Consider the following 13675-nt stretch of genomic DNA (forward strand, 5'->3'; position numbering starts at 1 on the left):
CACTCAGTCTCAGTCTCTAAGGCTTAACTGATATTGTTCAGCACCTCAGACCTTCCTACTGTCCTCTTGACAGCATCCTACCTCGTCTTTTTAGGGACGTTTTCCATATCATTGGGCCCTGTGTTATGGATCTGTTAAATTCAAATTTGTTGACTGGCTGTGGTCCAGCTGCATTTAAACATGCTGTGGTCCATCCTCTCATCAAAAAACACAATCTTGACCCCACAGTCATATCCAACTTTAGGCCCATCTCCAAGCTTCCTTTTCTGTCTACGGTCTTGGAGAAAGTGGTATATGAACAGCTGCAGTCTTTTATTGATCTAAATGGCATTTCTGAGAAGGTCCAGTCTGGTTTTAAGCTACGCCATAACACAGAAATGGCGCTTTTAAGAACTTTAAATGACCTTTTAACAGTTGACTCTGGTAACTCCGCAGTCCTGGTCCTTCTGGATCTGACAGCTGCTTTTTGATACAGTCGATCACAATATTCTCCTGTCACGCTTAAATACTTGTGTGGGCATTAGGGGTACTGTTGTGAAGTGGTTTTGATCCTACCTCTCAGATAGAAGCTTTTCTGTCCAGCTGGGCCAGTATTCTTCGGTCACTTCCCCCCTGAGCTGTGGGGTGCCTCAGGGTTCCATTTTGGGTCCTCTCCTTTTTTTAATATACATCCTACCTTTGGGATCTATTTTTAAAAAGCACAATGTCTCGTTTCATTGCTTTGCAGACGATGTACAAATCTATCTGCCGTTAAAAACAAACGATCAAGCCTCTGTCCAGGTTTTATTAGACTGCCTCAATGACATCCAGTCCTGGACAGAAGAAAACTGTCTCTCCTTGAACAAAAATAAAACTGAGATAAATTTATTTGGCCAACAAAACCTCTTGTATGGTTATGACAGTGCCATTGGGACCCTTAAGTCCCACTGTCATCCTTTTGCAAGGAACCTTGGTTTTATTTTAGACAGTGATTTTAGATTTGACAAACAAATAAGCTCTATAGTCAAAACAAGCTTTTTTCAGTTGAGAATATTAGCAACAGTAAAGACATGTCTCCCCAGAGATGATTTTGAGAGTTATCCATTCCTTTGTTACATCACGGTCAGACTATTCTTCGTTTGTTGGTCTTGACCAGTCAGCACTGCGCCGTATACAGATACTCCAAAATGCAACCGCCCGCCTGCTGACTGGAAAGAAAAAGCGTGATCACATTAGTCCTGTCCTTGCATCTTTGCACTGGCTGCCCGTTAATTTTAGGATCCAGTTCAAAGTTTTATTAATTGTTTTTAAATGTTTAAATTGTTTGGTACCATCTTATTTATCAGAGCTTGTTCAGCCTCACACCACTACCAGGGCACTTAGGTCGTCAAACCAGTTGCTCCTGGAAGTATCTCGGTCCAGGTTCTCTACCCGTGGGGACCGAGCCTTCTCAGTGGCGGCCCCAAAACTGTGGAACAGCCTACCTTTCCAGGTTAGAGCTGCACAGTCTGTTGAGCACTTTAAAACTCTGCTGAAAACCCATCTTTTCTCCTTGGCGTTCAATCCATGATAGGCGAGTATTCTCAGCTCTTTCTTTCTCACTCTCTCTTTTATTCTAACTTTGTTCTAAATTGATTTATTTTTACTGTTTTATATATTACTATATTTGTTCTTGATTATTTATATTGTATCTCAGTAACTGTAAAGCACTTTGGTCAACTGAGGTTGTTTTTTAAATGTGCTTTATAAATAAACTTTGACTTGACTTGACTTTGACTTGACACTGAGGTTTTACTCCAATTTTAACTTACTCTGAAAGCGAGGGGCTTCATAACCACACTGCAGGGACACGTCAAAGTAAAAAATATAAACTACAAAATATATATAGGCTACAGTGTGAACAAAAAGAACTGAGCCCCTTTTCAGTTGGTCCACTTTTTAGTCCACTTTAAGAGGACTGAGTTTGGTTTGTTTAAAAAGGACTATATGTGTAAACATCTTAAGAGTAACCTCCGGATACATGACTCGAGGATGTTCAGAGCTAACCTTCCCTGCCGGTGTAGCTGCTGCTCCACAGAAGTGCTGATCTTCTTTCGCACCAGTCGTCTCACCAGAGGCCACTATGCACACGTGCACGCCAGGAGCCTCTCGGTCATGACCTCGACAAGAGAATGAGCAAAGCATTGGTAGGTGTCACACTTCATTTGTCAAAGCAAAGTCAAAATGGACACGCTGTCCTCCAAAGACACTACAGGCTACATCCTCCACTTCTCTATGAACAGTTGGCTGATTGTAATTTAGACACGATAGCTAAAGAAAATACTTGTGATTAACTTGTAAATAAATGGTAAATAAAATCATTGTGGTTTAATGGGGGATTTTATACACCTGAATAGCACCTGCCTCATACTCTAGTAAAGTGGACTTAACATTGCATGTAAGACGAAGTTCTTTAATACTAAGGTTGAACAGCAGGGGGCAGAGCATTCACCTGAAACTTTATTAAACCATTCTAGGTTCTTGATACATTCACTGAACAAAAATTTAATGGCAACACTTGTTATTGCTCCCATTTTTCACAGGTTTCCAGAAAAGATCTAAGACTTTTTTCATGCACTCTACTGAGTTATATCCAGGAGATTTAACAGCTTAAACTCTAAAAACAATGGTCGTTAACAAATGGCCTCATGTGACTCTAACGTCTCCAACGTCCACCTTTGCAGCAGGAGTTTCAACAACCGTCGTTGACACACCATTGGAGCACTAACGAACCAATGACATCATTGGCCTTGTGAAGACCTCCTCAGAGGTTAAATACCTGGGTTTTTCCACACCAGTTTGTCAGACTAGTTCCAGCCTAGTCTGACAAGTATGAACTGATGAAGCCTCTTGGATAAGAGGTGAAACGTCTTCTAAGACAAAACTAAGTCGATTCAATTGCCTTGAGATAACTATGACCTGGATAAATGAGAATATCCACAGGCACGCACGAAATGTTGTGCAGCTCAAGAATATCTTGGCAATACTTCTGTAACAGGAGGCATGTAAATAAAATCTGGAAAAATCAAGTAATATCTACAGAGTAATACTGTTGTGAGTCAGGAGCAAAGTTTAACATCTTTGCATGGCATTGAACAGTATTAAAACATATTTTTATAGTTTCACATAAAATATATAATTTTTTGATTGGTCTATATTCTTTTAGTTTAAAACTTTAACGCATGCTGATGTGAAAAACTCCTTGAAAAATGCATGTTTAAAAAAATTAACTTCCTTTATTTTTTCATGCCTAAAGAGGAATAAAACACTTAAGAAAAAAAACTTGACTAAGGTCCTAATAATTCATACATGAAAGGGTTTTAAAATCTTCCATAACATTGCTTCTTTAATACTACGGTTTAACAGCAGGGGGCAGAGTATTAACTGGAAACGTTTTGAGTTCAGGCACTGGATACAGGCCCTATAATAATATATATTTGATACTATATATATTTAATAATATATTCATAGAATAATAAAGAAGTTGCTCTTTGGTGAAAAAAAGGACATTTTGGGACAAGAGCCTTTCAAGCCTTCGCCCTCAGCTAACTGGTCTGTCCAGGTCTTTATCCTCCTCTTCATCATCACCATCACAATGTTTTGCATTTGTTTGAGTGAAACTCACCTTTTGTCATGTAAAGCTGCACAGTGTGAGCCCAGTATACAGAAACATCAGTGAGAACCTGCTGCCAGTCCAGACTGTCTACATTCTGCAGCTGCTTCAGGGACAATCAGACCGCAGCTAATTGCTGAGATAAGGGACAACATTTCATTTAGTTATTTTCACAGGACAACAGCTCTCTGAGTCTCTATTGGCCTCAAATATGTTCTTTTCACAAGGACTGTTTGAAAATGAAAATTTATTTGATGTAGTCAAGATTTATAATTAATTGTACACATTAAACCTCTAACCTTTTTTTCTTAACTGTAAAGGTGTCAGATGTGATCTGTCGTTACAACATAGTGACACAAGTCAATGTAAGTGATGGGAGGTCAGCAGCCTCGTAACTAATGAATAACAGAAAAATAAAGTCAAACACACATTCGTCACATTTTTTTTTTACTTCTTAGGGGTCAAAGGTCAACATCTAGAACAGGAATAGTTCCATAAAGCATCATAATCAGGCCCATGTGGAATCTGTACCCACAGACATTCGCCAGATTTCAGAAATATAGATGCTGCTTGTAAAACTTCAAATGTCATCACTGTCTCCTCGCCTCCTCGTGCATGTGTGGGACATTCGTGTATTCAGTTAGCATTAATTTAATTATTAATTAATTTCCATTTTAATGTGTCCCACAGTTTGTTGTCATTATTCATCATTAAATCAAATTTCTGATTCAAAGTTTCCACTGAAATCTACCAGAAAGTTCTTAAAGCCTGCCTGACGTAATTTTAGGTTTTAATGTGTTGTGTGAGGTTATCATAAATGAATATTGTCTATCACATTACTAATATAAAAATACATAAATTCAGTAGATTTTCATTTGGATGTTTATTTGGATCGGTCACATTCGGTCTAATAACAGTCTGTTGAGTTATTGTAAGACACTGGAAGAAAGCAAAGGCCCCAGAACTGAAAGAATGGGTTAATGTTATGGTGGAAACGGCATCTGAAGAATGTATGCTCAGCAAAATAAATGGTGGTCAGGAGAAGGAAGTGTCTCCTTGGGAACGGTTATAGACTCAAATCAAAATGGAAGATAAGTCAACATAATGATGAACTTACTCTGTGACCCCGTGACCCCGTGACCCTGACGCATTCATTTAGTGAACTCTGTGCCGCCTCACTTTCCATTAGGAAGCCAGGACACAACCAAAGTGCTGCTTTGATCACTCATTACATTTTTATTATCCGCTATATTTTATTGACATTAATGTTAATTTCTGTTATGTTTGCATTAAATATTTTTCTTGTGCCGTACAAAACATTTAAGGACAAGTGTTATTTCAAGATACAGGCTAAAGGTAACAGTTTTTAAAAAAAACAAATCTTGCTGAAAATACCTTAAAATTGTGGTAAATTATGTTTTTAATTAAGTGAGAATAAATCTTTACCTACACAGAATAGAAAGCTATGTTACAAAGCTGAGGTGAGCTTGCCCTAGTCTGATGTATTGATATTTTACATACACGTGCTCACATTTCACATATTCATTTCCACTCTTAAATCTTTCAATAGAAATCTACTCTTTTAGTTTTAGCTATAAACATACATTTAGTTTAGTACTAACGAGGTGCGTTCTGATACTGATACTCTGAACTCAAACAGCTGATACAGCCTGCACACTTAAGCATATTTACAAATTCATAGCTAACACAGTGAACCAAAAATGAGTTTGAGGTTAGACTATAGTTCTCTGAAACCAAACTCCTCCACAGGATCCAACTTTATGAAGGAAGCCAGAAAAACAAGCATGTTATACTTAAAAAACAAAATAAAATAAAAAATAAAATGAAATAAAGCATAGAAGAAACAAACCTCTCCAAATGATGATGAATTTGTAAGTTAAGGTGTTTTAAAGGAACACTCGAAGATGTATTACAGTTCATAAATAATAATATTAACAATAAATCTCATTAAACACAATGGTTTATCCAAACGTCTAGATCTGATCATCTCACTCACTCAAAAGATTTCTCTGGCGTTGTGAAATGTGTTCATTGTTAGATCAGAGGATCGAGTTTAATTCCATCGTGTTCAGTGCTGGAGTATTTTAGTAATATGTTAGCTAGCTTAGCACAAAGACTGGAAGCAAGCAGAAGCTGTTAACTGTTATTTTTATGCATATGTGACATTGCTCACAAGTCCTACAACCTTAATGACCACATAGATTATTTGGTCCTACTCTGTATTAAAACTCATTCACACCTACGGACAATTTAGAGTCACCAATTAACCTGCATGTCTTTGGACTGTGGGAGGAAGCTGGAGCACCTGGAGGAAACCCACACTGACACAGGGAGAACATGTGAACTCTGCACAGAGAGGCTCCAGCTGGCCAGCAAGTTTTAACCCAGAACCCTCTGGATATTAGGTGACTGTGCTAAATGGTTTCCGAAATTAGCGCCCCCACTGGTGGCTGGAGATCAACATGTCCTCATACCCAAGCGACAGAACCCGTGATGTACGGCCATTAACTGTCGCAGTTTTAAACACATGGTTATCATTGTGAAACGTTGCACTAAAACTAGGTGGTTAGGTTTTGAAAACAAGATCATGGTTTGTTTCAAACATCTGTCAACAACATCTGTCACATGACAAACCTGGCATACAACGTTACGTAGTTGAAACAACTCTCGGGGACACACCGGGTGATTTCACTCAGAACACAAACAGCACCTTCTGGGTCAAAGCCTTGTCTATGTTTGACCTATCCACCCACCCCGACCTCAACTGACTTCTTTCCTTGCTCCTGTCATTAGTACTACGATAAAAATAAACATGGATCGTAATAGCCTGCTTGTACAACCGAATTACATGGTTGTAATTTGAAGGAGCTTCTCTACATCGCAGAAATGGAAAATAAAACAGCAGTTAGTATCAATATTTGAAATATTTACTGACCTACAAAAGCTGCTACATAACAAGTCCCATCTTCTCACTGGGGTATTTGGCTACACTCAGCTTTGTAACTCAAAACGAATCCACCTTACACTTGGATGAACTGTGACTAACTTGGTAGCTCAGTAGCTAAAACTTGAATTACCACCCTGTATTAATTCTTTATTCTTCAGTCCAAGTGGACATTTGTGTCAAATTTAAAGAAATTCCCTGTAGGTGTTCCTGAGATATCACATTCATGAGAATAAGACAAACAAGGCCACAGTGACTTTGACCACTGTTTAGTCCAAGTGAACATTTGTGCCAAAGAAGAAACTGCCTTGAATTGGTCTTGAGATATCATGTTCACAAAAATGAGATGGATGCAAGGTTACAGCAACCTTTACCTTTGACCACCAAAATCTAATCAGTTCACTCTCCAGCAGAGTCCTGCACTGGGTCGGGTACCCGATTTGTGGGTGGTGTTTAAAAAAAAAAATTTTGTTTCCCGGGTGGAAAAAATAACATGCAGGTCGGATCGCGGGTTTTAGATAAACACATCAAAATTACTATAAAATAATAATAAATAAAATAAAATAAAAACATAAGTTGTAAGCTGGTTGTAAGGCTGTGACTGCAGCTTGCACCGTGACATTTCCGGGTCATTTTTCACGCAATCATTTCCGGGTCAGCAAAACAACAATGGCAGAGGACGTGAGAGCAAAGTTACAGAGCAGAGAGTACAAATTAGCCGACAATTCATCCTCAAGAGCTAAATCAAAAGTCTGGGAGCATTTTGGTGTTATCACAGATGAAGAAAATAATCAAGTCGATGGGTTCGCTGCTTGTAAAAAGTGCAGGAAAGTGTTGTCTTACGATAGCCGCAAACTGGGAACTTCATCCTTGAAGAAGCACTCGTAACTGCTGAATGTCGCTCTGGACAGAAAGTAAGTCTGTTATTACACATTAACAGATTAAAAGTTTAAAAGCATTAAACGTAACAAACGAGTGCTTTTACACTCGTATGGGAGAAGAACACAGAGGGTTGATGATGGAGCTGAAGTCAGGTTTTTATTGTGAGAGCTGCTTCATTCAGGTCGTTGTTTACTTACTGGCACCTTAACTGTGGCGATATGCTGTTCAATATTCAGCCAATATGACCCAACATGATTACTTTAAATCCGGGTTACGGGTCGGGCTGCAGGTCGTGTTTCAACGGGTCGGACTGGGTTGTGGTAGTAATTGGCCTGATGCGTGGGTTTGCGGTTCAGGTGCGGTTTTGTACGTCCCTGGGTCGGGGCGGGGCGGATCTTGAAAATTGGACCCGTGCAGGATTCTGCTCTCCAGTCCAAGTGGACATTTGTGCCAAATTGGAGAAATTCCCTCACTGTGTTGAGGGAACACACTGAGATATCATGTTCGGGAGAAGGAGACAGACAAGGTCAAAGTGACCTTGACCTTTGACCTATGACCACCAAAATCTGATCAGTTCATGCAAAACACAGTTTGGTAGTGTTTTCTGACTCGTTTGAGCTTCCAGTCTTTCTACTAAGTTCGGCTAAACACGCAGACACACGCACCTTATAAAACAGGTCACAGATCTTCTTCTTCTTCTATTCTCCCAGCAAATAAGTGGCTTACTGGTCAACAGTCAGTATTTAAAGTGTCTGTTTAAACGGCAACAGTTATTTTTAGTTAGTATGTGTCCTAATTAATATCACTGTCACAGGAAACTGACTCTAGGAGCCATGATATATGTTTTGTAGTGTGGTGGGTAGTTCCCATTTCTACACACTTCACCACTCTGTTTATTAGTTACTCTTTCTGTATGTTCTCTTGTCTCTGCACTGTCAGTAGTGTGTGTGTGTGTGTGTGTGTGTGTGTGTGTGTGTGCGCCTAACTCATATATATATAACATAAACAAAATAACAGTAACAGCAGCAGTCCAACTACAGAGTATGTCCATGTTCTTCTCTTACGGTGGTACTCATCTTGGAGCTTTCTGAAGCCTGTTTTCTCCTCCTCCAGGTTCTGTTTATCCTCCTGACGTATTCGTTCCCAGGTGTCCTTTCTTTCCTTGTCCCAGGCGTCTCGATCTCTCTTCATCTCTTTTCTAAACTGCTCCAGCTTCCTCTCGGCATTTTCCCTTTGCTCTCTTTCTGACTGCACAATTTTCTCAGAAGTTTCCAGTTTTCTTCTCCAATCCTGTCGCTGAGTTTCTTCTTGTTTTTTCCGTCTCCTTTCCTCTTCCTCCCGTTCTCTCTTCCTCTCCTCACGCTCCTTGTTGATGCTTTCGTCTTTGTCCTTCAGCTGTTTTGTTCTCAGGTCAATTTCTCGACGCTGTTCTTCGTTTTTCCTTTTGAGTGATTTCAAATCTTCCTCATGTTTTCTCTGGAGATCTTTGTTCTTTCTCGTCATCTCTTCTTCCTTCTCTTTCAAAATCCTCTCCACTTGTGTTTGAATGGAGTCCTCTGTGTCCTCAAACATCTCAGTGTTGTAGCAGCCGCCATTTTCTTTCACAATGGTCTCGATGTTGGTCATCAGCTCTCTGACTTGTGTGCGGTTTGTGTCATCTTTGTTATTGAAGACCTGGTATCTTCCTCCACAGTCATTTAGGAGTTTTTTTACAAAGTCATCACAATGTTCAATGTAACTCTCAAATGATGTATCTTCCAGATCATCTCCTCTTGTGAAAATAACAATGATGAAATCTTCCGATTTCTTGCCGAAATATTTCTTGATCAGTTCCACAGAGTCTTTTTCCTCTTGTGTAATGTTCCCAAGCTGCAGCACCAGTAGGAACACGTGAGGTCCAGGAGACAACATGCTGATGCATTTTTTAATCTCTTGTTGAAATTCAACATCAGTTGTACTGAACAGGCCGGGGGTGACGACCACAACAGCAGGTCGTCCATCAATCTCTCCTGAAGCTTTCTGACAAGACTTGTTTGCTGGCTTCGGGGGGATTCTGGGTTTGAAATGCTTTTTGCCCAAAATAGTATTTGCTGTTGAACTCTTTCCACTGCCAGTCTTTCCAATCAGCACCATCCTGAGACACTCTCTGCTCTGAGTTTCATCATCACCTCCCATCGCACTTCTCTGTTTCACATCCTGCAGTTCAGCTTTAAGTCTTGAAACATTCTCCATCTGAGCCTTGGTGAACGTGTCCTTTGTGAAGCATGTGGATCCTTCAGACATCAACTTTTCCACAGCATCCAACAGCTCTGGGATCTGCTGCTGGTCCTTGATGTTGAGAACAACATATCTTCCTCCACAGCTCTGACAGAGCTCCTGGATGTCTCCGTTTTGCTTTAGAAAGTTAACAAAAGCTGACGCTGTAGGATCTGACTCCACAGTGAACAGGATCAAGGTGAAGTCATTGACTCGAGAGCTGAATGTGTCCCTGATGGTCTCTAACTCTCCCTTGTCTTCATCAGTGAGGGGACGCACAGGTAGGACCAGGATGAAGGCATGGACGCCCTCAGGATCACAGAGGGAGATACACCTGAATGATTCCTCCATCACTGCCTCCTGAGGTTTTCCATACAAGGCAGGCAGCTCCACCAGGGAAACCCAACGTCCACACACCTCTCCCTGATGTTTAACACACTCTGATGAGCTGGAGACTGAATGAAGCTCTGTCTGACCTAAAATGGCCTTGGCTGCTGAAGTCTTCCCTGCTCCTCTCCTCCCACACAGGACCAGGTTTAATGCTGCTCTGATGTGAGTAGATCTTGGTGTCATTATCAGACCTGCATCCTCGTCCTCAAACACATCACAGCTCACATGCTCGCCATTGTTCTCCTTTGCAGTTTGACCCAATCGTGTTAACAGCTCTGGACGTTCAAGGTTCTTCTGCTTCAGGTATCTGTATCTACACATACTGATCATGTCTTTTAAGGGCTGGTCTGGTTCATCTTTGAAACCTGAGCTCTCCTCTCTGGGTGTTGATATCAGTATCAATGAATGATCAAATGATTGATCACTGAAGCATTTCAGGACTCTGCAGAGTCTCAGTTTGTGTTCCTCAGTGAAGTCTTCAGGCTGTAGAACCAGCAGGAACACATGAGGTCCAGGATCAGAGAGTCTCACACAGTTTTCTACATGTTCTGACAGTTTGTCTTCAGAGATGTTGAGATGCAGCAGATCTGGAGTGTTGATCAGAACTATTTCTTTGTCCTTTATCTGTCCTCTTTCTGTCAGACAGCAGTCTGGTTCTTCTTCAGTGTTGAACTTAGTCTCTCCCAGTATGAAGTTCCCCACTGAACTCCTCTGAGACCAGCTGTTCCCCAGCAGAACAACCCTCAGCTCAGACACTGAAAAGAAAAACACTGAATTAGAAACCTGAGCTTGACTTGATTTCAGACCAATCTAACAGCACTGTGATGGAACAACTCAAACAGGTGGACCTGTAGAAAAGCTGTTTGTCATCCCAAACTTGGACTCACCTTTGAGCTCTGTTGTAAAAAAAAGTTTCTACCCTTAAATTTCAGGCCTATCTCCAAGCTGCTTGGTCCAGCAATAGCCAAAGTCTTGAAAGTGATTGCTAAGCAGCTTCCAACTGTATTCGACAGCAATACTTTGACAAATATCAGTCCTGCTTCTGTCTGTCCCACTCGTTAGAAGCAGCTCTCTTCAGAGTTTCATGAGAGATCTTCATGCATGGTGACCCAGAAGAGCTTTCTGTTTTGGTACTCTTGCATTTCAGTGCAGCTTTTGACACTTTCATAGTATCCTAACTGACAGACTCAAGCAGTCGGTGGGTATCTCTGAGTCATTCCTGTAGTAATTACCTTTCTACCTCTCTGGTAGGATCCACTGTTGGCACTATGCCTCTTTATCTGAAACTCTGTCTTGTGGTGTGCCCCAAGGTTCTGTCCTTGGTCCTTTTCTGTCTGCATTGTTTACACTTCCCCTTGCGCAGATATTAAGACACTTTCAAGGTATCTCCTGCTATAGCTTTGTAGATTATATTCAACTTAAGCCTCAAAATGAAGCAGAACTGTTTTAAACGATTTTAAATAACTGCCTGAATTCTATTAAAAATTGATGGCAGATAATTTCCTGCAGCTCAGTGCTGACAAAACCAAAGAGTGCTGCAGAGATGATGTCTTGGAAGATAGCGTCGCCCTGGTTCCCTCCTCAAAAAGCCAATGGGACATTTCCATTGAATTTTGTATTATAAAATAAAGTCTGTGCTAAACAAACATTTATGATACTTACATGTTTTGTTCAGCAAGATAACCCACACAAATGAACGCCACGTTCATGATTTCTGATGACATAGAGTGTGTCTCAACTCGCATATTTCTGTTAGTACACTTCAGTGTAGTACACTATGTACACTGTATAATTCTTGTGTGGTGCACTAATTTCAACAGGGGAGTGTTGTCTCAAATTACGCACTGCCATTTTGCACTTACTGGAAGTCACAGCCTGGGTGGAATTTATCGTGGAAATCTTAATTCAATTGGTGTCGATAATGACAGGAGTCATTTGTATCTGAAAATGATTTAATTTTACAGCTTCAAAGTCTTGGTCATGATCCAGCTAGCTGAGGAATAACTCACAAAACACCTAAACAGAGTCAGATCGGTTGAACTCACTGGAGGGGGGAAGAATCGGACAGCTGCTGCTGTGGCTCAGAGGCCTCCCCTTGTTTCCCTCTGTAAGAAAACAGAAAAATAACTTTTCAGAAAACCAAACTTCAGTCAGCTTATCGTTTCAGATTCCTTTATGGTGCTGACAGTAGAAAAATGACGGACACTGGCAATAAATATTGAGATTCAAATTATTTTCAATTTGAAGACAAAGTATATTTTGTTTATCAAATCAAAGTCATGACATATATGTGTGTGTGTGTGTGTGTGTGTGTGTGTGTGCTTTATACATGGCTTTATGTAATACTTTATTCTGATTGGTCAATTACGGCATTCAGTGGTTTGTTATTTCTGAACAGCAGGCCGCTGCTATAGTCCATTTACCTATATATAGCACTCAAGTCTTAGGTACAATTTCTAAGGTCACTTTTACTTGAGTATTTAAATATGATGCTACTTTTTCTACTCATGAGGGAAATATTGTACTTTCTGCTGCTGACAGCAGGAGTTACTTTACAGATTAAGATTTTACCAATAAAACAGGATAGATCACGTGTATAAAATTGTTAAAATGTACCTGCACCAAATGTAACAAAAAAACTGCTGCTTATGTGTCGAAACATCAGGATTAATATTGCAATGATATGATACCTATAATAATACTCTGAAGTACTTTTACTTTAATACGTTAACTACATTTTGCTGTTAATACTTTTGTACTTTACGTGCCACAGAGAAGTGTTGCTACCTTTACTTAAAGTAGACATATGAATATTTCTTCCACTACTGGGGTGATCTGAATAAGTAAAGCGACAAACAGGCCATTTGAACCGGTTCAGACTGGAACTATCTGTATATACAGTTAAGATAGATTCATTATAGTGTATACTGTATGTATACTGTACCATTTACATAGATTTGGTCTTACAGCCGAGAAATGAGGAGAAACATTATGTCTGCTCAGAGGGAGACTGGGACACTGCAGCAGGATCCAGTGTCTTTCAGGTAAACAAAACACACAGCACCTCTGAACAAATGAGTTAATGCATATTTCTGCTTTAAATCTTTTAACTTACCAAATGCTGTGGCAGCTGCCATGCTGTCACTGTGCTGGAAACACCTGAAGAAGCTCAGCTGGAGCCCAACACTCGGTTTTAAACCCCTTCAACACAAAAGAACAACATGGTTAAAAAAAAGACGGAGTTCAGGAAACCCTCAAAACCTGAAGCTGCTTCTCTTTTTGTGCTCGTCTCAGTGAGCACCATGTTACTGTATGACAAGGATGACTGAAGTCTGAAGTTGTTTGAACTTTAAGGTCCAGTACCAGTTTTTGCTGCACAATCCTGGACACAAATATGTCGCAGACTTTAAATGTTATCAGGCTGCAACATGAACTGAGACTTGACTTCCTCAAAGCACAGCTGTATTCCATGTTGATGTGTTTGTCCCAGCGTTTGTGTATTTACATATTTGTGGTACGCAGCGTAGAGCCTGTCTGTAAGGTATTTATCA

At 40.2% G+C, this 13675-nt stretch overlaps 1 protein-coding gene across 1 annotated transcript in view; it reads right to left on the reverse strand.

Annotated features, from left to right (window-relative positions):
- Positions 1 to 4061: 4061 nt before the first annotated feature.
- LOC117252561 (uncharacterized) overlaps positions 4062 to 13675 on the reverse strand; it is a 32138-nt gene continuing 22524 nt past the window's right edge. The window contains exons 7-9 of the mRNA XM_078171060.1: positions 13240 to 13325; positions 12170 to 12229; positions 4062 to 10879 (exon numbers count right to left, since the gene is read on the reverse strand). Coding sequence (XP_078027186.1) covers positions 8460 to 10879; positions 12170 to 12229; positions 13240 to 13325 — 2566 coding nt within the window. The 3' untranslated portion in view covers positions 4062 to 8459. The remainder of the gene's footprint in view (positions 10880 to 12169; positions 12230 to 13239; positions 13326 to 13675) is intronic.

Source organism: Epinephelus lanceolatus, chromosome 9 (assembly GCF_041903045.1).
Source record: "Epinephelus lanceolatus isolate andai-2023 chromosome 9, ASM4190304v1, whole genome shotgun sequence".
Classification (NCBI taxonomy): domain Eukaryota; kingdom Metazoa; phylum Chordata; class Actinopteri; order Perciformes; family Serranidae; genus Epinephelus; species Epinephelus lanceolatus.